This window comes from Thermobia domestica, chromosome 9 (assembly GCF_964235325.1).
Source record: "Thermobia domestica chromosome 9, izTheDome1.hap1.1, whole genome shotgun sequence".
NCBI classification, from domain to species: domain Eukaryota; kingdom Metazoa; phylum Arthropoda; class Insecta; order Zygentoma; family Lepismatidae; genus Thermobia; species Thermobia domestica.
In genome coordinates, this window is record NC_137462.1 from 117,112,597 (window position 1) to 117,140,314 (window position 27,718).

Genomic DNA, 27,718 nt, shown 5'->3' on the forward strand with positions numbered 1-27,718 from the left:
GACTAATTTTAGACTGAAGTCTCCCTAATTTTAGACTGAAGCCTCCATACTGCCGTAGACAGTAACTAGCCGTAGACATAACTGGACGTAGGTATCACATGCACTCTTATCATGAATCGAACTCTGGTCTTTTGCGAGAGAGAGGCAAGAGCGTTAACCATTTGGGCATGAGAAAAGAACGCTCCATGGTTATGTTCTCTTGGTTGTACGCTCCATGGTTATGTTCTCAGGCGAAAGGAGCGGATGATTTATATATGAACATGAATGCTTAGGAAATAATTGTAGAAATATCAATGTGGAAGAAAACGGAAGAAGCCCCCGGGAAACCCACGGACATGGTGTTACCTAGGCTCAAGCCAGGGATCCTAGCACCAAGGGTGAGCATTCTGCCATCATATTGGAACCTCTGTACTATACTCTCTCTCCCTCTCTCTCTTTGTGTGTGTGTGTGTTTGTATAGCCTTTGATTACTTTCCCTCCTTATCTCCTGTCACAACGCAGTCTGTTGCTTAGCAACAAGTTCATGGAACAAGAAGCGATCTGTTTAACTAGTGACTGACTATACTTGACAGCGAGCGCATTCTGGTTTTTAGTAGATACGACGAATCTAAAAATAAATAACTGAAAGCTTTTTGTACTTGAAATCAAGTAACACATGCTTAATGCTTAGCATATTACGATAATTAAAAAAAAAGTACAGGATTTACCTGGAACTGATTCGGTTATTTTTTTCTTTTACATAACGAAATTATTTTAGCGGGATGGGTTGGGTTGCGAGAGGGTTTTGTATATAAATAGTGCCGGATTTACATATAAAGTGAACAAGCTATAGCTCAGGGGAGGGGTTTGGAGAGGCCAAAGTTTAGAGGAGCGAAACTGAAGATACTTCCCAAAATATCAGAAAACAAATAAAATCTACATACACATAAAGCAATGATGTTTTGTGTTGTGTAAGCTCCTATGATGTAAGTAATGGGGCTCGCTGTAAGTAATGTAAGTAATGTTGAAGGAAAATGCGTATTAGAGAACAAATGGTTAGGCATAAATTGTTTCAGCCGCTGAGTTGATTGACAGTTGTTTACAGTAATACGACTTATAAAAACCTGAGTTGTCTGGCGGCTGCTATTATAATTCAAGATTACGATATGTAACTCAGCCATAGAGTTCGAGTTGTGTATTTATATACCTATAGATGTGAGGCGTTTGTGACTCAAATAAAGCAGTTTTTAAGTGGATAAAGTGTGATTACTTATGAGAAGTGCAGTGATGTACCTAGGCTAGGGGGCAAACGAAACTTGTGCCCGGGCACCGGATTGAGAGGGCGCAAATTGGGCGGGGCGTTTTGGTTTGGTTGGTCAGGGGGCGCTAAGGCGAGTTCTTGCCCCGGGCGACAACTAGTATTTGCGTCGCTGGAGAAGTGTTAGGCTTAAGCAGCAGTTCTGAATATCCGATGTATTATTCGTATATTTGTACTTGGCGAATGTCACATTGACTCAGATAAAGATGCGAATGTCACATTAATTCAGATAAAGATAACTTAAAAGGCTTGCAAAAAGAAAACTTTTTTTCTACAAGTAATGTTAGTTCGCTCCTTAAAATATCACTAGATAAGTATTAGGACCATAAATTACCATATAGCACACATTCAATATACACACAAAGAAAGAAAGAAAACGAAAACAACGACAATTTGTCATTGATAAAGAATAACTAGACCTATAAACAATGATGATTTAGGAGGCGCTCGGGGGGAATTTTCCCCCGGAGTTACGAAATTTCCCTCGGGACAAATTTCTGATCGTGCTCAGTAAGAGTTGTTTCCGCAATACCACTTCAACCCCTGCGTATTGAAATACTTTCCTAGGAGAAATCGTCTGAAATCATCATTGCACTTAAAGGGCCCTCATTATCTTCAATAGCTTAGGGCCTCATTGAACCTAAATCCGGCTCTGTGTGTACGTACATTCATGTCCAAAATTATTGTCGCATATCTATAAATATGTTGTTGTAGGAATATAATTTGATAACAAATTCGCTCGCTATTACTTAAAATGTTCTATGTGTATAATCGGCAAAGACATGTATGTGGCACATTTCATATCAAAAGAGCACTAAACAAAAACAATAAAACGAAAATAAAACTTTCTGTCCATTTAGCGACATTTTGTTTTACTCATCTAATTTTGGTATTTATAATTCTTTTCCTATGAAACTTACCACAAATATACATTTCCGGATTAGACACATAGTATCAGTATTAAAAGTACCCTGCAAAATCAGTATCAAATTATATTCTTACAAGAAGAGTTATAGATATGCGACAATAATTTTGGACACGAGTGTACATACAACATCGAGAAACATTAGAAAAAAGCTTCTGTAACCTTGCTTACATTTGGATAGCTTTCCTATGATTTATCATTTGGCCTAATTCTCATTTTGCCTAACAGTTTATCAGCTGTCAATCACAGATAATAATCACATACACCATTTTAGGTAAAATGCCAATCCCTGTTTGGCCTAATTCCCAGACAGTCTTATCAGAAAGGAAATACCCCTATATAGAAATTATGATAGTGTTTCCACCAGGTTTGGCTGGTTTAAACCAGCTATTTAAAAAAAAAAAAAAAAAAAAAAAAAAAAGATTTAAACCAAAAAGAAAAAAAGAATGAAAAATGCTTTAAATCGTGTGAACTTCATGGGGACGTTTCCACATATCAAACCATCTGCATTAGTTTTATCTCTTTTTCACCTTCTAATCAAAGTGTCCCATGTTCAATTCTCGGTCGAACCACAACCCTTCTTTCCTGTGTAAACCAAGTAGCGGTTTGGATGTCACTTTAAAGCGAAAGACTTTTTGATAACCTCAATATTACATAAAGATGTTAAGCGTAAACATATGAAACGAAGCCAAATTGTGTATTTCTGCTTGCCTGAATATCTGTTGTTTTACAAAAAAGCCAAGGTTGCTTAAATATATTTAAAGACATTGGCAAAATTTATCTATTGCCTACGTAGCTTCTAACATTAGCTTGGATTGGAGTTAGTTTTAATTTTATTGAATGATATCTACATACTAAATTTGGAATTTAATACCCCAGTCTTAGCATACTGATTATGATACGTTGACCTTAAAATTTTATGTGCAAAGCAATAACGGATTTGCTTTGCACTTAAAGCAGGGTTGGCAAAAACCATGGTTTTTATTGAAAAAAAACCAAGAAACCAGTTTTTTTTGGTTTAAACCAGTTTTTTTGTTTAAACCAGGTTTTTCTGGTTTAAATAATTTGCCCTATGTATTTATATCACATATGGACAGAAATAACTTTGTTTCGCCTTGATGTTATTATGCAACAACCAGGTTATGGTGGAAGGGGTCATATAAGCTTAAAGCGGAATCCAAACGGCTTTTTGGCTTACATCCGAGAGAAATTGCCCCCATTTGAACTCGAAATCGGGAGTAATTGGGTTATAAATGCGATACGTCTGTTGACTCACTCACGAAGGACTCCTGATAAAAATGCGTTGTACTAATCTTTACATACCTGTTAATTGTCAAGAGTCATTTCAGAAATGAAACCATTATACGGAATTACATATGGACAATTTCAAAATACTACAGAGTACAGAAGAACTAATTTAAGTCCAAGTTAGTTCACTAAGACTTTTATTAATCCAAGTTAAAGAAATACAACAACTTAATTTGCATATCAATAAGAGAAGTGAATAAAGATACAAATTACTTGAGTCCACTTTGGCTCTGACTCATTTTTACATAAATAGATACCAAAAATACTTGTGATTTCAAGAAATGCCTCTCGTGGGATTTGTATGACCCCTCCCCCACACAAAAGTACGGCATTTCGATGTATTTTGTAAATAGTAAAAATTGTTGAATCAAAACAATATTTAGAATTTCCTTCGACTGCAGTTGCATAACAATAATAATAAACTATACGAAAATCACAAAAGAAATATTCGTAAACTTATACGTGTATATATAAAAGTTGCTTTTGTAGTATAATCTCTTTCGAGTAATGAATGGTGAATTTAGGTCTGAAATAATACGTATAATATGAGGGAGTAAAACGTGATAACCCACAAATGTGTGTACATCAAGATTTTACGAACACTTACCCGTTTACGAACATTTTTCGTTTTTGGTTTAAACCAGTTTTTTTTGTTTTTTTTAAAGAAAAAAAAACAGCTGGTTTAAAGTAATAACAGGATTTTCCCAATGGCTAAGGCGAGAGTTTCCCGATTTATATTCTGTATGATGGTTTCACTTGTGCAACTATTTATCTTTTTGTCCTGAAATGATAAATAGACATACTTGTTAATATAACGTTAATGTTAATATATATAATGTTAATATAAACCAACCCAGGACTGGCTGGCACGGAACGTCCCCGACTTCATTTCTACCGCTGATTGGCCTTCTAGCAGCCCGGACCTTAACCCGCTGGACTACAAACTTTTAGTAGTCTTTCAAGCAAAGGGCTGCCATAAACGGCATCCATCTGTCGACAGTCTGAAACAATCCTTGACCCGAGCAGTGAAGAATTTTCTCATGGACGTGGTGCGTAATGCCATTGACCAGTGGCCGGACAGACTTCGTGCCTGCATCAAGGCCAAGGGGGGACATTTCGAAAAATGATTTGTGCGTCAGGTGTACAACATAACTAACTCTATGGCCTATGGAACCCGGAGGTTCAGTGCCGCGTTCACAAAAGCTCTCCACTGACTTCTATCCTTAGCTAATTGCATCCAGTTTCTACTTTGTATTCCTATCTCTGCGAGATCCATCTTAATATTGTCCTCCCATCTGCGCCTAGGTCTTCCTAATGGTCGTTTTCCTATGGGTCTACCAGTCAAGATTTTGAAAGCGTTTCTACTTTCTTCCATTCTAGCTACATGACCTGCCCACCTAAGCCTCCTAGACTTGACGACCCTAACAATGTTGGGTAAACCGTATAAACAATGTAGTTCCTCGTTATGAAGCTTCCGCCATTCCCCATTCTCGTTCCTCTTGGGTCCGAATATTCTTCTCAGGATCCTGTTCTCAAATACTTTCAGTCTATGTTCTTCCCTCAGAGTAAGCGACCATGCTTCACAACCATACAGAACAACAGGCATGATTATCGTTTTATATATTTTAAGCTTCAAATTCCTCGACAGAATTCGCGACGACAAGAGATTTTGAACCGAATAGTAACACGAATTCCCTGCTTTTAGTCGACATTTAATTCCCTGCTTTTAGTCGACAGGTGTACAACATATCAATGTAAAACATGACCAAAATAAATTGCCGTGGTGTTAATACTCTGTGTTATTCACATTCAAACTTGTGATAGTATTTATGATATAACTAGGTAGTTTTATGTTCCAATTTCCACCAAAGAGTTCATTGGTTTGGTACCAAATTTTGGAATAGGTAAGAAAGAACAAAATGGCAACATTCAGTAAATTACTGATACGATTCTTCTCTTTCGATGGCATATCCATGAATCCACTATGGAATGCACACCACACTTTTTCCCATGCTTTTGTTTTTCAATTCTGTTGCTATAGGAATCACTGCTGGAATTACATATATTAGGTTGTGACTGAATTTCTGTAATGAAAGCGTCTGTGTCGAAAGCTTCCATTAAGCTCATCTTTCAGAATGAGTATCTGGTTGCAGAAAAGACAAATTGTTGCGCGTCTTCGACACACGAAGTCGCGTAGTGTGCGAAGGTCTCAGCATGTGTCAGATTGCAGGTTTCCGCGACAATCCTGCCACAGTGTCACGCTTGTCGCGTAGTGTGCGAAGGTTCCGCGCCACATCCATTGTAACAAATGGGAATTCATTACTCTGCGACAGACCTACCACAGAAAAGAGAAAATGTGGTGTGTCTTCAACACACGAAGTGTGGTAGTGTGCGAAGGGCCTAAGACATCACGACGACTTGCGTTCTTTTTTGTTAATAGTATTCTAAATTATAATATTGTAACCCTGTAAGTTTCTACGTAAAGTAGTGACTCTATGTAATATTAAGCATTATTACTGCTTGTGGAGGTGTTAACTGGATATAATGTCTCAAAGTTAATTTTAACTAATTATTAAATACTTCGTGATTTTAAATTCTAAAATTTCGCGACACCGGTTGGAACCATTGTTTTACAGTAAGACCAGTTAATGTAACTCTTCCGAGTTCTTATTGTAGGAATGTATCAATCAAATCTGCCATGTCGATTTCATTTAATAAACCGTGCTCGAGGGAAATTGCTCGTAACCGTCCTGAGTTATTGTAATTCGCAAGAACGTTTTAATTAATTTTAATTTTGAAAAATGTGACTGTGTGCTTGCTACTGACACAGGAAGGTTACACAATATTCGTAACACAAATCAGCAATTGCGTAGGTGATAAGGAAAATAAAAGACGCCTAATTTAGAAATTAATTGCTTCCTCAGAGAACCGAACCTCGATATTTGAAAATGTAGAACAGACCATCATTGACCAGACTACTCAGGATTCTCACAACACAATTATACTTAAGACACCCAAAAACATACGTATTTTGAACAATGAAGAAGCAGAATTTATGATGAAACATAGTATTCTTTAAACCAAACTGAAAATCTTAGTTCTTTTTTTCTTAAGTGATAAATTGACATACTGCATGTTGCATTGGGTTTATTGCACACGTTTAATTTTGAAAAAGCTATCGAATAAACTGAAATATTATTTGATCTCACTTCTCATTATTCGGTGAATACTACATTCGATTTTGTTTTGTACAGGAAAATAAAATTATTATTACTATTATTATTTCAAAGTGTACTAACATGACTTTTCCAAACCACAGTTTCTACATACCGCAATAATTTCAATACTAAATTTTGGGATAAGGTTTACAAAGGGCTCGCAACTAGCTTGCTTCTACAAATTTACATTACTCATGAACAATTTAAGGGAGAAAATTAAGCAAATGGTTAGGTATGTGCGTGCATTTATACCCTTCCTATACATGTAGACATACACGTTACAACTTTCAAAGCACTAATTAAAAATTAAAGGTAATAATAATATTATGACCCCGAAAGGACAACTAGCAGCTTAGTTTCAATTAGTCACAGCAATTCCGTTATACACAGTAACACCTACATGAATTAGCGCAGGACAGGCAGCATCGGTACATAAAAAAGAATCAAGCACTAACATGCAGAAACCATATTGGCACACACGACACTGACTTCTATATTAACGTGCAGGAGGTATGTAAAATGTCTTGAAATTCAAAATGTCATCTCACGACTGTAATGAAACACAAACAAGGAGCGGCCATAATTGATTTATCACTAGTGATAATTTTAATCAATGGGATAATATCACTAGCTTAAAGTGCTGCCCGACAGGGGGACAAAAACTCAAGAAAAGATGTTATAAATTAAATTTTAAAAATGTAGCCTCTGGATTAATTTGCTGTCAATATGTATTTATCACCTAGGGACATCAGAACTCGAGTTTCAAAATGCTTATGTTGATTACAAGGCATGGGGAATCGTTGTAGTATGAAAAAGTGGAGGAAGATTATAAAACATTTAGTAAATTTGCATGTAAAAAATGTTATTTTTTATTATTTTCGTGAGTTGAGTATGAATCGGAATACTTTGGTCTTGCAAACATACAATATTAGAAGTGGAAAAAGTCATTAAAAACTTAAAATCAGGAATAAGAAAAGTTAGAACTGAAAATTTGCCGAGATAATTAGTTCCATGATTTCCATTCATTGTACAGTTTTTTCTTCCATCCTCGTGTTTCGTTAATTCCAATGTAAAATATCACCTTGAGGTGTGCATCTAAGAATCTACCATGATTAAGTGTACAAACTGGCACAATTTGGACCCAGAGCCCGAAGTGTCCTAAAACACGAGTTAGCTCGTTCACGTTCTATGTAAATAATCAAGATATCTTCACCAACTAAACCATAGACCCTCTGGGTGAAACCAGCTAGTGTGCCAATTTTTTAATTTTCCAGCTCAATTTTCGAAAAGTTATTTAGTTTTGAACATTTTTCGTATTTTTGCCCCTCTTTGATAGCACCCCTAGAATCTGCTTAGTGTACCGTACCTGGAGTCGACCTTGTCATGTATTGTGTTTACGTTGTTTATGTAGTAGATTGAATCACAGTTTGGTCCTTGGCAGGTTCTGACATCAGTCAGTTACAATACGCACTTTGCCAATGTTAATTCATAGTATGCTTGGTTTACTTTCTTTTTCGGTATCTTTTGTGTATCCTTGTGGGTTTTCTTATGTGATAACAAAGTGCATTTTTAAAGTTTTTTTTTTTTTTTTTTTTTTTTTTTGTTTCTTGGCATAAAATGTCAGTGCATAAAGTTGGTTGCTCCTAAATTTTCAAATTTTGTTCAATTGTAAAGTCAACTTACAAATCCTATATGCACAGTTATCCTCCTTTAGGCTAAAGAAGACTGATTAAAAATGAGAGTGATTATGAAAAAGTTGGTGGAATGAGTATGTAAAAGAAACGGGTCAATCCACGGACATAATGCCCACCATATGATGCCAGTGGATATATATACAGTGGTGCTATTCAGCCGGTTGTTAAAATATTTCGAGTTCGCGGAACCGTTTGTTATAACCAGATATAGCAGTAAATTTTACCCAGCTATACCCAGGAACAGTAAATTTTAGTTTAAGTAACTTCGTTGTTAGAAGTACTTACGGCTACGCGGTTAAACATATCATCTCAGAACAAGGCATAAACGTTTATTTCTTAATCTCAAATGCTCAGGTATCAAGAATGAAAACTATATCACATGGGTGTAGTGGTGAAGGTTATTTGTATCTGAAACGCATACATACCATTACCAAGAATTGTGGATCCATTGCTGGATTAAGATCTTCCCAATAATTTTTGACAACCGTCTATCTTGGATAATTTGTTTTCAAGATATTCTCAATGCTACCTATTTTGTCACACCACCTTATATTAGGATGCTCTGTAGGTCTTGAATTGTCACTTGTGATATCCAGTAAAAATATTGATTTTGCCTACCTTGTATAGTTTGTTTCCTAAGAGAGTTTACTGAGAGATAGATCTATCTACCTATCCATCTACTTTCTCTGTGTATATATATCAGATGTATCGGGAAGTGATGCCTAATCTCGAATCTTGCCATGAAAATTCTGCCTTGTTTCGAGCGCAACTCATTCCCGGGGTTACCACTGTTCTGCCTTTTAAGCTAGTGTTCGAGAAGTTACTAATAACAGAACCGCACATCCCTAAAAATCGGCTCGAACCGATGACACATGTTTTGTGATTGCTTTAGACTTCTTGACCATACCAGCTGACACGTTGTAAAAAGAACCTATTAAACAAAATCTGTGGAAGCATGTCGTGCTTCTGAGTTTTTGTAAACATTTCTCACCAATATTGAGTTTTTTTTTTTTTTTGTCTTGTTTTGGTTTAACATTTTCAAACAGAAAGAGTTTACAGTATAAATTGTTTATTTCAACTTATACTTTTCGTGAATGATATGAAGATGAGTATTTTAGGCACTGAAAAATATTTGTTTTGTTTTTAGGAGGCAGATTCAAGAAGCGTTAAACCAACAAACGTACCACCAGTTTAAGGCTTATGCAGAGCAACAGTACCCGGGAAATCCAGAACAGGCAAGTATATACAATTTTATACTAAACGTTTGGGGTGAGATTCACGTTCTTTATGGTGTAGGCTAATAATTTTCATCGTTCCTTATCAGAATGAACCTAAAATAAGGAATTCGAGCAAGTTCACTGCGAAGGTTTTAGCAGTGAACATTCTGTTAACATAAATGTTAAGGAATAATATATGGTTAATATCATAGAGTTATAAAATAACTACTAGAGGCACAATTGGCTCCATAATCTATGTGATTTCAGCTGCTAGCGTGTTACTAGTTGATAAACAGTCATTTGTTGTACACTCACATGGCGAAAGTAGTTCCTTGCTATTTTAGTGTATAAGAGATATCAAGTATAGATCCAAATAAGATATCTGACTAAAACTCCCTTTAAACATATCAGTTATTTAAAAAGAGAGTTTTACTAATAGAGGAAAAGAGCATTATATTTTCGAAGCTTGAAATAATGCAGTGTTTTTATTGTTTTTATAAATTCACTGGACAGCCTTCTGGAAGTAGACTAAAAAAATCTGTGCACATAAACAGAGTACATATGATATAAAGACGTAATATTTTTTTCAGGCTTCTGTTCACCACATACGATACATGTTGTTACCTGCATATTAAATAAGCAATTTAGATTTAATTTCAGTTGCACGGTTAATCTTGATAAAATGAAGAAATTTAATTTGCCTAAGCGAAATATGTTAATATGTTGTGTCTATGCAAAATATGTTAATTTATAAATTAATTAAATACGTACTTCTATTAAAGAAAAGGAATATCAATTAAAAGAGCATCATTTAACGCATGTTTTAACTGTCACGAATATTCTAAACTAAAAGTTGAAGTCCAATCAGTCAATTACTTAATTAAAATGCATATATCAAACACGCTGTTTGATGCATTTCTTTTAGTGTGTATTATTTTATGCAGCATGATTAAGAGGGAGAAGGGGTGCGCCACAGCGGTCGGAATATTGGTGTTCAATTTAACATGGGATCTCAACCATTTTTTAGGCAAATCATGGTTTCATTTCGTTCTTTCGCAAAAATGTCTCAATAGCTCACTCAATATGATGCATATCATTTTAAAGGTGTAATTTGAACTCTGTGTGTGATATTTTCTTCTTATAAATACAGATAATTATAATCCAAATTCCCATAAGAAAATGATCAAAATAGAGGGAAAAGTCTTCCGTTTTTTTACAGTAAGGAAAAGAGCTAAAAACTTCGGACTTTTTTGAGAATGGAGTACTGTCTTTGTATTTGTGCGCTACTGTGCTATTTTTTTGCTGTTTCCAAATACATCCATTACACAATCGATGAGAAATTATATCCTTCATCATTGAATCTACAGAAATCAGAAATCAGATTTTTTCTTGTTCACATACTTGGCCGTCTAACTGCTAGATGGCACTATAGTCATTCCTCATCCCACTTTCCTTCTCAGCGGGAGTCAGTCCTTTTGAAAACCTACTTTGAACTTCTTAACAGGGGCGGGAGGAAGGAAATTATTGTGAAGAACGGGAACTTCAAATACGAGGATTGGCAAAATTTATGACCTCTTTAGTTGATGGTTTCTGTTTCAGCAGTACAGTGTATTTGTAGATGGTTTCTATGAGAAGAAGTAATTTGTTTGTAGCGAAAAAGTCAACCTTTCGTCAAAGATTTGTGAAGGAGAAGCCGAACCAAAGTCTTCGTTTACCTATTCCAAGAAAGAAATGAAAACTTCCTGCAGGACTGAGAGTATACATGCAAGAGAAAAGATAAGATACATTATTATAATATTTAGGGTAGATTACTTCCCGAAATATTCTTTGTTTACCTGTCAAAAAATCAAGAATAATATAAAGCTCTTTCATCAGCTTCCATCGTACAACACACTAGACACACACATATTATATACATACATACATTATATATATATATATATATATATATATATATATATATATATATATATATATAGTGGCGGATCCAGGATATGATCAAGGGAGAAGCTAAACCATAGTTTGCCTCTTTATCCAGAGTAAACAGGAATGAAGCCCATTTTATCCAGTGTATACTTGAGCGTGAAGGGGGGGGGGACTATAGACTCTATAGCCACCTTGAATCCGCGCCTGTATATGTATACTATTTACAGTGCCGGATTTACGTATAAGCTAAACAAGCTATAGCTTAGGGCCCCAAAATCTAAAGAAAAACTGGATATACATTTCTAAAATATAAGAAAATTAAAAAATAAAATAAAATTGTATATACGTAGCAACAGTGCTTCCTGCTGTGTAGCCTACGTTCATGTAATTAATGGAACTCCTTCTGCTAGTCTGCTTCCTAAATTACTTCCTAGTTTCTTCATTTCTGTATCTAGGGTGCCTATGTTCATCTGGACACATAAAGGGCCCAATTACCTTCAACAGCTTGGGGCCCCACTAAACCTAAACTCGACTCTGACTATCTATTTATCCATGGTTGCTCCCTCTCTTTTCGAACAGTGTTTCTTTGATATTGCTTCCAATTCCGGAAGGTTTTACCAAGGGGGGAAGAGTCCTTACTCATTCCAGGCATTCAAACTAGGGACTGGACTACTTGCTTCCAACATTCTGTCCCCCATGTATCCCGGTCTGAATCAATTGTCTAAAGCCGATAAAACATGCAAATTCAAATGTAGATGTTGCTCATCAGTGTCGACACCTAAATATTTCTCAATCAACGCTAGGGGTTTTTGGTACCCTCAATCTGTCTCCCTCTTATTGGCGGAGAAACACTATATTCGTAATTCTGTAGTATTCTTAAAAAGAAAGTGCTGTTTAATGTATGTAGTAACGCATAGGAAACTAAATTTTAATATACCCTAGTAGTATAGAAACGCACCATACGGTACCTTACCAAAATAAGCACCCCATATCAAGGATGTGAACATTAACAATAATAAAAAAGATAATAATAAATATTTTAAAGACATTCTTTCATTAATCAAGTCGCACTTGAAAGTAAAAAACGATTTTGTTTATGTATGACCAAAAAAGATGCGCTCTAATATAGGTTTACAGTTACTTTATAAATTCATAAAATGACGCGCCCCATTCTTTTTATTTAGCCTTGCATAAACAAAATTATTTATAACTTTTTAGTGCGAATTGATTAACAAAAGAATGTCTTTAAAAGGTGTTTTATCATTTTTTTTTTTTTTATTCGTTGGACACATTTTCCAAATCCTAAAGTGATATACAACCAGGGAAACCAGGGCTGGTTAAAGGCTAGTATTTATTTTAGAATAAAGAAGTTGAAAATAAAAACATATTAAAATTTGCTTTTAAAGAAAATAGATATATTGCAAAGTATGAAAGTAACAATGAAATATTGTATTGTCACCGGACTTACGTCGCTCTGCAACAGTTCTTAGTTCTATGACGTCAGGAAATAAGTTCAATTTATACGAACACTTATTTAATGTTTGAAACAAACACCTGTTACGTCCTTGTACACTCATGTCCAAAATGATTGTCGCATATCTATAACTGTCTTGTAAGAATATAATGTAATAATGATTTTGCTGGGTACTTTCAATACTGATACTATGTGTACAATCTGGAAATGTATATGTGGTAAATTTCATAGGAAAATAATTATAAATACGAAAATTAGAATGAGTAAAACAAAATGTTGCTAAATGGAAACGAAAGTTTTATTTTCGTTTTATTGTTCTTATTTACTGCTTTTTGACATGAAATTTGCCACATACATGTCTTTGCCGATTGTACACATACTAATATTATAAAAAGTACCTGGTGAATTCGTTATCAAATTATATTCCTACAACAACATATTTATAGACATGCGACAATAATTTTGGACATGAGTGTACCTTCCTGAAGAGTGACACATCTTTTAATTCTATTGTTAGTGAAGTGGTCTATTTCCCCAAATAAAAACCAACACCAATGCCCCCCCTGTCCTTCTAAGCCCGTCCCCAAGACTGAATGTAACATTGGGGCCCTTTCCTGTTGTAATAGCAAAAACTCAGGATGGTCAGCCACTGGTATCGAACCCAGGACCATTCGAATGTGAAAGTGAGAGAGAGGGTAAATCTGGTGGTCATATTTTGAAAAGAAAATAAGAAAATGGATTCCACTAAAAAAGAGACACATTGTAAATACATTTCAGATCTTTGCCTGGGTTTTCTGCATTTCAATTCCAAGTTTTTTTTTTAACCACGAAGGCCCTAAATAAATTAGAATATCGGCTCTCCCGTGTTTTTTTTAAAAAAAATATTGGTATGGTTCTTCATTTTATATCAGACTTTTCCGGCACTATTCTGTTATTTACCATAGGTAGAATCCTTTGAGAAAGAGACAGGCGACAAGTGCTTTAGTTCTCTGTATGTTTATGACCGTTGTAGATATTTGAGTGGCTCTCTAGACACGGGGCTGATATTATGTTGGTCCCTCTTATTTATTTATTTATTTCTTCAGTTCTGTTTCTCTTCTAGACAAAAGAAAGGAATTTCACTCTTCTGTCCCATTTAAAAGCCGTAACCATCCCCCTCCTGCGCTGTCCAACTTTGACCACATGCAGGGGAAAACGAAGGAAAAGGAGGGGTGCCATTTGCTTTGACGGCATTTCAGCAACAACCCCATCTGTTGCCAAAATAAGGAAAAACTTTGCACTGAAAGGAGAAACTAAGGAAGGATGATACCTTCGATTTGTCAAGGTCACTTGAGTCCCGCCGGCTCTTAATGCATAGACATATTTTACTTATACAGTATATTACACTTTAATAGAACCTTGCGTTAATTCAACTGCAGTTAAAATAGAAAACGATAGCAAAAATTAATCTGTAGCACATCGATGCGTCATATTATGATTTCAAACACTTTGTGATATCATGAGAATATTTAACAACTCACCAAATGCTTTAATTAATAATAAACAATAATCGCTAACATAAACAGTAATTAAATATATTTAGTCTTTTCTGCAACCATACGTTCAACTTGGGGCCTTTCTTATATTTCCTGTCAGCTTAATATGGCAACTGTCACCAGGGACGTATACAGAAATTATTTCGAGAGGTCTAAAGCTTTTCGGGGGATCCAAATTGAATATGAGGATAAATTATATTAAATTTTGTAAACTTATCCCTGAAATTCAACTGATTTACAGAAAAGTGGGATTTCGGGGTATTCAAATCCCCGGGATCCACTTCGTGTGTAATTCCTGACTGTCACTAATCTTCAGTAGATAAGTTTATCAATATTGCTTTCGAAGGTTTGTAGAGTATTACATACCTCTCCTCATATCGATTAAAATAATACGAACTTTAGCTTTTAAGGCAATTGAGCAAAGTCGCTCCAGTTCGAGGGACCAGGAAATGGGTCACGACAGCAGCCTTGATTTTACACATTAAAATCTTTTGCAGATAAATAATATTCGATATCTAAAGATATGTGTAACTTGAGTATTGAAGCGGTATGTCATTCTCTTTTAAATTTCTCTATACAGTGATAAGCCGCACAAGAAATTACAACGACTCACCAAAGGTAGTCATCAACCTGGTTCGGCTAATAATATAAGTAGATCTTGAGTGGTAGTATTTGTTTACACATTAAAATATCTTCCGTGATTACATTTACTAGTATTCTCACCTTTTATATTGAAATTACAAAACGATGATACGTTTTAAACAATTTTATTCGTTGATTCTCTTTGAACGAATATGTACATAGACTGTATTGCAATCGTACATGTTTGTTAGGTATATATCAACAACAACATAGCAACTAATTATACTATAATGTATGTTTCTTACATATATTAAAAACATTCTTCTTTTGTTATTATTAAATTAACATTATATCTGGTATAGTGCTTATGTAGAAGCACTTTCTGCCCAAAAATACAAGTAATTATCAATTTATACAAAGTATCTCGTTGTATAAAATGTCGCCCGACGATGGGACTGAATATAAAAGTTACAAGGGAGCTTGGTTTTTATATTTAAGAACCACTGGTCCGTTTATAATAACAATATTCCATTAATTATGTCCTATACATTTTGATCGACCCTCGCATATATATAACATTATTTATTTTCATTCATATAAATATATTTATAATAAATCTTTCATTTCATTATCATTTATCCTTTATTACATTAATATATATTTTATTATTAAAACGTCGTCGCTTATTTATATAATTAACGAAGGGTACGAATTCAAAATAGTAAGAAGCAATTACATTTTAAAACATGAGTCACCATGATCAAGGGCGCATTATATAGTAACTACTTTAGATGATATTCTACAGTATGCATTGTATCAATTAAGCGTCAGAATATAGAAGAATCTTATTCAAGTAACATATAAGATGGTGCATGAAGACAGTCGTCGAATAATTAGCTTAATAGAATGAATCATATACTTAACATAATCTTTGACAATTAAGTTTCAACACAAATCAAATATACTATAAATAACCTTTGCTTTTAATGAATCGAACTATAATTCTTCATATTAACGAGAAAGAATTAAAATCATTTGAAAATTATCATTTGTTGAAACAAATGTGATAAAATATTTATGAGTCCATTAACTAATCCTATCAAGTATAGTGCTTGTATATCGAAGTCATAAGAATTGTTTTCATTATTGATATTAACACATAAACTTAAAAATAAATGTTCACAAGAATCTATAGCTGGTATGGGTTTAACCCTTACTTCATTAACTAGAGTCAGTTTAAATTTGTACTAGCATATGATTCTAATAAAGTACATTGTACTGCACAATCATGATTAGGTTCCGTACTATTTTGTACATGTATTGCGTCGTTATTCTGATTTTGATACGAAATGCCATCTCTTGAACAACGATTATGTCTATACATAGGATTTGTAGCATTTCTAGAGTTTCGCCATGTATTTCGATTGCTTTTGTGTCTACTTCGGTTGAGTGATCTGACATAATTATTGTCATGATTGGTTAGGTTAGGTTGATTCCCAACATAGCTTTGCCTATTTTGCTCGTTCTGATTGCTTGAATTTACTCGATTTAAGTTTTGTTCCGTATCGTTCACACTACGGATATTTAGATTTCGAACAGGTACAAAATAATCTGAATTGTTTTTAATTTTATCTACTCCCGCTTGATGATTCGGTGGGAGTAATAAATGAGGGATTAGTTTCATATATTGCGATCTATCTATACACATTATATTGCACTCGTCCTGAAAATTTTCTAGGAAAGAAGTAGCATTTTCGTTACATTTACCAATGCATTTACTCATAACACGTATTTCACTCATATTTACGCTTAACTTTACCTTCCTTTTATCATTCCGTGTTCTTGTTGAGTGACCATTCCTATCTACGGCATGATGTGTAGATCCACCGTCTCTTTCCCGCTCAATTGTATTCTTCGGATGGATTTCTTCCAAAATAATGTCCTCATCAGATACGGGTGAAGGCGAGGTCATCTCTTGTGAACAAGGAACTTCCACACAATCATTAACCATGTTGTTATGACATGCATAATCTTTAATAAGCAACGTCTTAATTTCTTCATACTGTCGGCTGGATTCCTTGGATTTCTGCTGTATCATCTGCTTTAATTCCTGCTTCATGGCTTCCATATCGTCTTTTAGGCTTTGTTCATGCCGCTGTAAAGCTAGTATGATTCTGTCTTCTAATGTCATTTCTGGTGCTGGATTTTGTTCACCGCTACCACTGTCACTGATTTCTTTCTCCATTGCCTCACCGTTCATTTTTCTTGTGATTATTCTACCACTTTTAAGTCTTGTCAAGTTCGTAGTCATTAACCTTATTACAGAAGTAAATTCACCCTTACTTTACTTCGGGATATGAATTTACAAGAATCCCGGGTGAGGTAAACCAAAATTTTTACAACGACTCACCAAAGGTAGTCATCAACCTGGTTCGGCTAATAATATAAGTAGATCTTGAGTGGTAGTATTTGTTTACACATTAAAATATCTTCCGTGATTACATTTACTAGTATTCTCACCTTTTATATTGAAATTACAAAACGATGATACGTTTTAAACAATTTTATTCGTTGATTCTCTTAGAACGAATATGTACATAGACTGTATTGCAATCGTACATGTTTGTTAGGTATCTATCAACAACAACATAGCAAGTAATTATACTATAATGTATATTCTATATTAAAAACATTCTTCTTTTGTTATTATTAAATTAACATTATATCTGGTATAGTGCTTATGTAGAAGCACTTTCTGCCCAAAAATACAAGTAATTATCAATTTATACAAAGTATCTCGTTGTAAAATTTATATTTTCTTCCTCCAAACAAACGTCGTTCATAACACACAGTGTTACGCAAGCACACTTTTGCCATACACCAGTGCCTTTGAAAGAGCAACGCGTTTGCAGCTCCGATTGTGCCTCTAGTGGTTATATTATAACTTTATGGTTAATATTTTTTAGTCAATATATTATCTCGCATTATCTTGCATATGAACAATTCTTCATTGGTAAAGCTCGGAATCAATGGCAAAGTACTAGAAATGCCATATATTGCAGTTTTCATTGATATTGAGTATTGGTATTTCAGGAAACATGTAATTTCACTATTTAGAAACAATTTATTGCAATTTCCCATTTTCACTTTCACTTCTTTATCCATGCAGAAATGAGGATACCAAAGATTTGGCTCGCTCTTATATGGCCAAGCGTTCGCAGTGTATGGCAATAACTGCAGTCTATTGGCGTTGGAATATCGCATATGGAGGGGGGATGCTAGTGCGTCTTCAGTTCTTGAAATTTTGAATGACAAAGATAGACGAAGATCTTACTTTATGGAAATGACTAGGTATGGGCAGTTATTGAGAGTACCTGGCGTGCTGTTGGTGTGCATTTCAGTGTTTCGAGATGCTGAGGCCTTTCTAGGAAAGAGAAAATGGAGAAGTATGGTGTAGTTTTCAACAGATGGTTCTGAACTATTTTACAAATTATGTGTAACTGTGGTTGCCACTGAGAAGCGTTATTTTGTCACACACCATATAAACACTGCAAAACTTAAATCTGCAAGGACACGCAAATCAGCTAGTGGAAAGGTTCAGAATCTTTTTGAAAATTCACGAATCCCGCTTCGCGTACTATGTTTTGCGAATGATCTTGGTGAAGCTCTAATTGACATGGACATTCCTTTTATGGAAATTACAAAATGTTTCATTTAGAACTTTCTCGAGGAGTACACAAAACAAAAAGTTCCAAGCAAATTGTCTGATAAAGACGTACGTTGATAGCGCATACAACAAAACTGTTGACTGACTACATTCGTAAAATGTTGGTGATGAAAATATATGGGTTTGAATTGACGAAACATGCGATATTCTAGGCCGTTCCATTGCTAATGTTGTTATTGAAACTTTGGAAGGGGGAAAAGGCACACAAACTTATTTGGTGCATCAGAAGTTGTGTAAAAAGTAAATGGTACGGCAGTTGCAGAGCTTTTTTAAACAAAATAATTCACTGTTCTGTGGCCAGAATGCGTAAAACACGATAGGGTTCTTTTTGTCATGGATAGAGCTGCATACATGAAAAGTGCAGCCAAACCCTTTCATGTTCTATTCCCAAGTATACTGTATGTCCTATCTGGCATGCGCATTACATAGAATTGCAGAGGAAGTACGTTCTCATTTTCCTGATGTTATCTTCTCGTATCAAATATGAAAAAAAAAAGAAAAAAAAGTGTTTCTGAAAGATGCTCGCGCAGTGCCTTTTGTGAATTAGCCTCAGAACTTCCACTACATCCCGTCTTAACGGAATGGGGTACGTGGATTATAGCCAAGGGCGCCCATCAGGAGGGCAAGGTGGGGCGCTCGCCCTCCTAGAGGAAATTGTACTTCAGAATATCGAAAATCCAATAGAATTTTTACATTAGTTACAGCAAAATTTGAAACTATTTTTGAAACGTCGCTTATACTCCCCCCCCCCCTTGGAAACCACAGCATGGGCGTCCTTGATTATAGCTGCTTTCTATTACGCTAGGAACTTAAAATCCATTAAAAGAATCATTGATATTTTTGATGAGGATAATGCGTCTTCAGTTAAGATTGCTCGACTTTGCTTAAGAATAATACCTTGAAAAGGAGCAGTTTGTGTTAACTTAGTTTTCTGAAAATCTTCAATGATGCTGTCAATGATCTGAGTGTTGCATCTGGCAACAAGGGTGCGCATTCTGCGAAAGTACGATGATGATGTAAATGCTAATCCAGATTTGGAAACATCACTCAAAATGATGCTGGTGTAACTGTTGAAAGTGACATGAATCTTTCCTAAATTACTTGTTTGATATCTGTAGATGTGTAAAGATAATTTTCACATAACCTTGTTTATAAATTTCAGAGAACAAAAATATAAAATGACTTCCTTAAGTGAAAATAAATTGCTAGTGCAGTGTAAAACGACTTTATTTTAGTATTTCTTGTGCTTTGAATATTTTTTAACTGCTAACGGAACAGCATGTAAATACAATGGGATATTGTATATGCGTTTATCATTTTGTTTCATTGTTATTACTGAAGAATGATGTATGGATAGTTAGATGTTCCTTATGAATTGCGCAATTTCCAAGTTTCCAATAATGTTAAATTGTAAGTATAACTGCAAAATAAAACATTGTATTTCTTAGGATTCATTTTTTTTATTCGATTAGTAAACCAATTATAGGCTTTTAAAGTTCTTAAATATTTTACATCCAAGGGTTTTCTTTTTCAAAAACCCTTGTTTGTTTTATTTTGCCATTTCTGGACTTTTCATTTTGCTGTTAACTCCGGCCTGTACTTATCAGATGTCTTTCTGGTATAATAGTGAAGTGACAGTACTAATTGGTGGTGATTTATTATAATTCATTTACACAGTAATTATATAGCTACTTCATACTTCAAAAAGTGAAATGATATAGGATGGAGAAACTATCCGTTCACTGGGAGTTATTTGATGACAACAATGATTTGTTACTGGTTCATAAATAAAGTTCCTTTTGTTTATATTATTGATATACTAGTAAGTCATCATGTAACCCATCGTATTCTACATTGCTTTATAACAAATCCTTTAACAAATGAGAACTAATTTTTAAAAGGCTAGAAATAACTTTTCGTGCTACGTAGTACAGGAAAAAAAAAGAAGAAGGAAGACTCAGGTTTTCAGTCTTAATATTTGTGAGCACTGACTAGAGAGAAAAACTTGGATGATGGAGTCTGCGTTGGGAATCAACCTTGTTATCTCCTGAATAAACTTTTTTGACAACTTTCGATCTACTGAACGATACAGGAATAGTTATTATTGATATTAATTTGTATTCAAGAAGTAACATTATTTTTGTAATTGTTAATATTGCTAACAGTTTGCGCTTAGAAACACAATGAGGAAGGAAATCGGGCTCAGTAGTGCATGTGGAGAATATAAGTTAAATCCTGTTTTGTATGGAGAAGATGTAGAGATGAATCATGTTATTTTCTGGAGAATGAAAGTCCTCTTAAATAAACAATAGAACAGGATGTTGCATACACTGTACTTGAATATGCTCTAACGTTGGAAAATTATTAATGAAACGGTTCGCTTTCTTGCGTGTGTTAACATAACTGAAGTATTTGTCTTAAATAATTTCCTCATTGTATCGCCGTCTGGAACCGATAACGTGTAGATAATTGTCCAGAAGCTAAATTTCAACTGTACAAATGGTAGAAAAATGATCCATATTCTGTGTGTCAAAGAGACAGAAACTATCTTAAGCATATATTCAGTAATAAAATCAGATTATCATACAAAAACAAAAGAACACACATGTGAAGTTTACCATCGCAATTAGAAGATCGCTTATTCGCATTAGCTGCTCGTAGCAGTGGTACCTTGATAACAACTTCATTTTTGTGTTCACCTAGTTACATGTAAATAAGGAGCATAGACAACAAGTGTCAGATGGTCCGTGAATGTAAATAAATTATTCCCTATAAAGAAAAGAGCTTATTATTTGTGATTTCTAAATTACGGAATACGTGTTCAGTCTGTCTTTTTACTTTACATTCCACGTTGATGCCCTTTAGGCTAAAGGAGACTGATGACGTATGAAAATAAATGATTATTAACCCTTTCACTGTGGAAGGCGATGGAAAGAAAATTTCCCTAACCTGCGAATGTCGATTATAGTCGACGTGTTAAAATTTGTCTGTATTTTGGTTTTGTCGATTGTAGTCGCCAAAGGTTTTCTGTGTGATTTCTATTGTTTATCGAAAACAATAGAACGCAAAAAAATGAACGGTACAACTTTGGCGACTACTCTCGACAAAGCCAAGATACGGACAAACAAATTTTAACACGTCGACTATAGTCGACATTCGCATGTTAAGGAAATTTTCTTTCTGTCGACAAAAGTCGACTTCCTCTGTGAAAGGGTTAAAGAATTGCTGGAATGAGAATTTGGGAGGAAATAACCACCCCGAAAATCCTATGAACACGATGTTTTCCACCATAAATTCACATGGCCTGGATCGAACTAGGGGTTAAACCGTATCATGTATTAACTTGGTTTGGAGCTGTTGAAATGGTAGACGAGTATCCTGTCTGTTATTTCTGAATATAAATGTGTCTAATCATGTTGTTATAATAATGTTAGGTAGACTAAAAAGTATTAAGCCTTTTGCGCACGAGATTACGTTAGTGTTCCAAATGTCAGAGTGAGTCGCAGCGCATCGGGCCTAACGTCATTTTAGTGTAGCTGATATTTGAAATTAGCAAATGTGCAAAAAGTGTTGGAATTCGTATCAGACGTAAGGTATTGTCCCGTGAAGATGAGTGCGCAACATTTCTCACAAAACTGTGCTACATTTTACAATGTTATTTCCACAAAGGCCAAATACTGCGAGGCTTGTGAAGAAATTTGTGCTATTTATGGGCAAGGTATGTTATCAAGAGCAAAAGCTAAAAAAAGATGGTATACTCGCTTTCGTTTTGGAAATTCCCATGTCCAAGATGCTCCTCGCAATGGACGATCAATCACAGCAAAATTGGTATGATATATTGTGAAAGTCGAGCAAGACGGACATATAAGCAGTCATGACGTCGCCAATGATGTAAACATCCATCACCAAACAGTGTTAATGCGAGTGGTCCCGCATTCGATTATGGGTGGGGTCATTCGGTCGAAAAAGTGTATACGCATTTACAGGCCATCCATCTTGCGTGAGGTTTTCTTGGGTTTTCCTCATCCACACGAAACAAATGCCGGGGTGGTACATTACATACTGGTCCCAGGGCGCTTCTTACTTCCCCATTCTTTTCTTCCTCCACAGTTCCTCGCTAATGTGATTGCCAAGGGACACTATTTCTCATATGTGACGGACTAACATGGCTATAGATTCTTAAAGCCAGGATAAATTAATTCCTAATCCATATCCTACCAAATAGTGTTAAACCATTTGGAAGAAGTTGACTACAGAAAGAAGCTCGAAATTGAATGCTACATGATTTGACTTTAAAACATTTACTGAATCGAGTTTTTACTGAAACATAACGAACTAAAGCCATTTCTAAAACGGTTGATCACGTGTGATGAAAAATGGATATGCTACTACAACAATGTGTAAAAAAAAAAAAAAAAAAATGTGCTCGAAGCGAGGAGAAGCTCTGCAGTTTGTGGCAAAGCCTATACTAATGCTGTGCGTTTGGTAGGATAAGATCATGCTGCCAATGGGCAGAACGATAGACCCAGACTTGTACTGTCGACAATTAGCGAGTGCACCTAGAAATTCAAAATAAACGGCCATGACTGGTCAACCGGAAAGGTACCGTACACCACGCTGACAACCCTAGGCCATATACATCTGTAACGACCCATCAGAAATTAAGAAAACTTGGTTGGGAGATTTTAATGCATCCACTGTATAGCCGGGACCTGGCACCTTCAGGCTTCCATTTGTTTTGATCTCTGCAAAACTCCCAGAAATTAGTTTTAAAGAGACTTGTGGAAACTACTTGTCAATTTTTTGACCAGAAATCACAACAGTTCTATAGTGGTGGGATTTTGGGTTACCGGGAAAATGGCAGAAGGTAGTCGAACAAAATGATGCATATGTTGTTTTCACTGGCGCAAATCCCGGGGAGGATGAGGGGGACATGTCCCCTCCAATCTTGGAACTGGGGGGGACTGTCCCCCCAATAATTCGATGTAAAATGTGTTTTTTGGAAAGAAATGTGATGAGTTGTTTCCGATTGCCACAAAGGAAAGTGAGATGAAGTTGACCCCCCCCCCCCAGAATAAGCCTCAAATGTGTCGGCCTCCCAAAGTTGAAGATAACTCGGCTCTCCCCTGATCCTCCACAGCATTGTTTTTCAACTTCATAAATATTTTGAACATTAAAAAAAAAAGGAACGGTCTGACCCTCCCCCAATGTTGATGACAGATTTGCGCTGTTGGTGGTTTTATAATAATATTTGCAAATCACAACACGTGTATTCTCCGTTTTGACCTCCAAAGGTCTCTTAGATAACCTGACATTAAGTACGTTAATTTCCGTCAATAGCAAGTGAATTTGGAAGTATGCAGAGAAATATAATAAAGTGGTACTAAAAGCAGTTCCCCATATAATTTTAAAATCTCGGAAAGGTCTGTAGTTTGTTCTCCATACCTGCATTTTACTCTGAAGAAAACCTTGGATTAGTTTTCTTTTATTCTGCTATGACTGTTCTTGCAAAATCATTTGTGTATATATATATTAGATAGGTGTGAATAAAATGTCCACTTCAACGCCTGGAAAACTCACCTCAGCAACACATCTCAGGAATGGACTAAGCTCACGCGTCTAACGTCACAAATTTAGTACATGCCCAGTAAAAAGCTGCGATACGAGAGTTACTGGAAAAGCTACAAACTATTATTTACAGTGGTGTTAGTGTTCCGCCGAAGAGTAGATCGTTCTATGTTCAAATTATCTTTGTTTATTTAAGCCTGTTCATTTATTTATCATAGCAGTTTGAAGATATATCTGAAACTGCTGTTATGCGTCAACCGTTGCTTCAGGCGACACAGATCGCTCACCATGTATTTTATTTTTCATGTGTGGGAACAAAGAGGAGTCATTAAATCTCGTGAATACAGACAATGAGTTATTCGATATTTTTAGTGGTTAAAAAATCAGCAGTTCAATGTGCTGAGTGGGAATTCATTGTGGTGGTGAAGAATGATTCAACGATTTGGGTTTGTTTTACGCAGTTCATTGATGACCTCTGGTAAACAAATTATTGTCTATCACTCAACTTTTACAGTCCTTACAGAAAAGGTTATTAAAAATGAAGTTCTGCTCCCGTTCTGTTCAATGGCAAACTACGTGTGTATGCAAAAAAAAAAAAAAAAAAAAAAATCATTGTGTGTGATTTCCTTTGTTGGTATATTCTTGGAATTCTTTCAGTTAAGAATATAGTGATATATATGGTTTTTTTTTTTTTTCGTTCGCTCCTGGAAGTAACATGTAAGTTACATTAAGTCGTTTCAAAATCTTGATGTACTCAAGAATAAGTTTTGGTACAAGAAACTACTGAATCAAGATAATATATTACGATGTTTTCCAATTTTAGCAAGCGGTTTTAATAAGGCAACTTCAGGAACAACATTATCATCAGTATATGCAACAGCTGTACCAACAACAGTTACGACAGCATCAGGGGGACATGACGGAGGTAAACGAGGAAACGCGACTCCTGACAAATGGAAACCACGAAAACCTTGAAGGCGGTGATGATAGTGAAGATGAGTGCTCGAACGGTAAGTTACTCATTACATACATTTTTGCATTTGATGCTAGTAACTAGTATTGTGCATTTTTTCTGTGTTACTGGCTGAATTTTACTAGTTCTACTTAGAAGGTAATAAGTAGAATTCAAGGATTGAGTTTCTTGTCTGGGTAACAGAAGAGCACGCCCACCATTGGCATGTATGACCCCTAACAGAAACTCAGATTTTGAATAAAAAATAAAAATTCATAGTTACTTTGCATAACGTGCAAAGCTAAAAACGAAAAGTAACGTGAGACGACATCAAACTTAATGTACTCGACTGCCTTTTGTGTGTCGTTACATCGTGAAATTTAGTATAGTTAAGTTTGGCATAAGATATTGCCTCTGGATATTCAGGAGGTCAAGATAGTGGAGGTGACGTGAATTTAAGGAAGGATTTATAAGTGATTTGAGAGTGAGAACCAAGAAGTTGAGATACAATGAAATTTACGTTTCTGTCGAATGCAGTTAGCTTCATGAAAATAAAAGTAATACAGTCAGTTAATAACATCAGATAATGGGGATCTGCTCTTGACTCAGTGGCGAAATAACATAGAGTATAAACCAGCATATCTCAGATTGTGGTTTGCAAGCAACTAGTATTTCTCTAGGGCTGTTCTTGGGGTCCTCTTATTTAGGTTAAGCATAAGTCTAAAAAGGATAGAAAAAAATAATTAATCAAGTGATTATAATTAACAGTCTCAACCAGATATAGACTGTACAATTAATAGACTTATTTAACAAGGTGAAGACCAATTTCTAGTAGGTTATATAAATGTATTAAATCAGGGATTTTCAAACTGCGGCGCGCTTCCCTGGGGAGGCGCGAGAACTTCTAAAGAAAGATCGTACAAAGAAACATATTTATAATGCAACAAGCATACATAAGTCTGCACCCTTCTTCTTTAGTAATACATAGTGGCCAAAGCCTCTGTATCACCTCTGTTCTACATATGATAATCTTTCTTTTAGACATATATGTATTTTTGTTGTTGACACATTACATATTTGACAGGGGAGGCGCGTTCAGATTTTGGTGGTTGAGGGGAGCCTCAACTGCAAAAAGTTTGAAAACTCCTGTATTAAATATTATATAAATGTATTAAATATATATATACAGCTGAAATACCTGTTCTTGGCGCAGATGAAATAGGCTTATGAAAGATATTTGAATATTAACCTTCCCTGTTCCGTTTCCCCGTAGGATATGCATTTCAGGAAAAGTGTAATGATAAAAATCCCTAAGATACTCTTCTTTTGGCATAAATTTTGACACACCCTACCCGTCCTACATATGCTCTTTTATCAAAGTGACATGATAGAAAACCAGCCTGAGGTGGGTACTAACTATGTCGTAAAAGTTGTTTCAAACGGGTCAGCCAATCTCCCGATATCAAAAACTATGGATTCGACAAAATCTTTCATTTTGGACATTTTATTTCTCCCCTCTTTTTACGTTTACGTTCCATGCTAATAAGGGCCGAACTTGGACTTAAAAGCCATCAAGAGTGTTATTATTGATCTCAGCGATCCTAAGAATTATAGATTGGACACTAATATTGGTCCTTTATGATTGCCATCGCTTCCCACGTCGTAGGAATATTTTGTCCACAGTGGGTGGTGAACTTGAATTTAAATGACGTCGAGAGCGTCATTAATCAGCTTTAGCGGCCCCTATGGTGTTGGTTGTTTTCGATTATTTTTATATGTTACCCGTAGGAGTGATAGAGATGTTAAGGGTGCGTTACCTCCCACATTATGGCATTGAAGCTGTCATTACTCAGTGACCTCGAAAACTATGGATTCGACACTAATATCGTTTTTTTAAAATTATTATTATTATTTTTGCTTGCCACCTCTTCCAATCTCGCCCATAGGTATGCTAGAGGTCTTAGCCTTTTTTTTTATTTATATATATATATATATATATATATATATATATATATATATATATGTGTATATATATATATAATTATAATTCATATATGTATCAAGTTAGGTTGAAATTGCCCCAAGCGTTTGAGTTATGCAGGAAATCGTACACATATTTTCATAAAATAAAGAACCGAGTGTAATAAGTAAGAACGAGCGTTGTTCCTTTCAATTTCTGGCACAGCTGACATGCCCGTTCTTGGCTAAACTTGGGCTTAAATGTCATTGAGACTGTCACCAATCAGCTTAGCAACCTCGAAAAATATAGATTCGACACTAATCTCTATCATTTTT

The 27,718-nt window shown here is 35.3% G+C and overlaps 1 protein-coding gene across 1 annotated transcript in view; it reads left to right on the forward strand.

The window, feature by feature from the left end:
• The window catches only part of LOC145694963 (Golgi resident protein GCP60), a 141,915-nt gene that overhangs the window by 93,229 nt on the left and 20,968 nt on the right, over positions 1-27,718 (forward strand). Inside the window, exons 5-6 of the mRNA XM_081771777.1 lie at positions 9,590-9,677; positions 25,295-25,481. Coding sequence (XP_081627903.1) covers positions 9,590-9,677; positions 25,295-25,481 — 275 coding nt within the window. The remainder of the gene's footprint in view (positions 1-9,589; positions 9,678-25,294; positions 25,482-27,718) is intronic.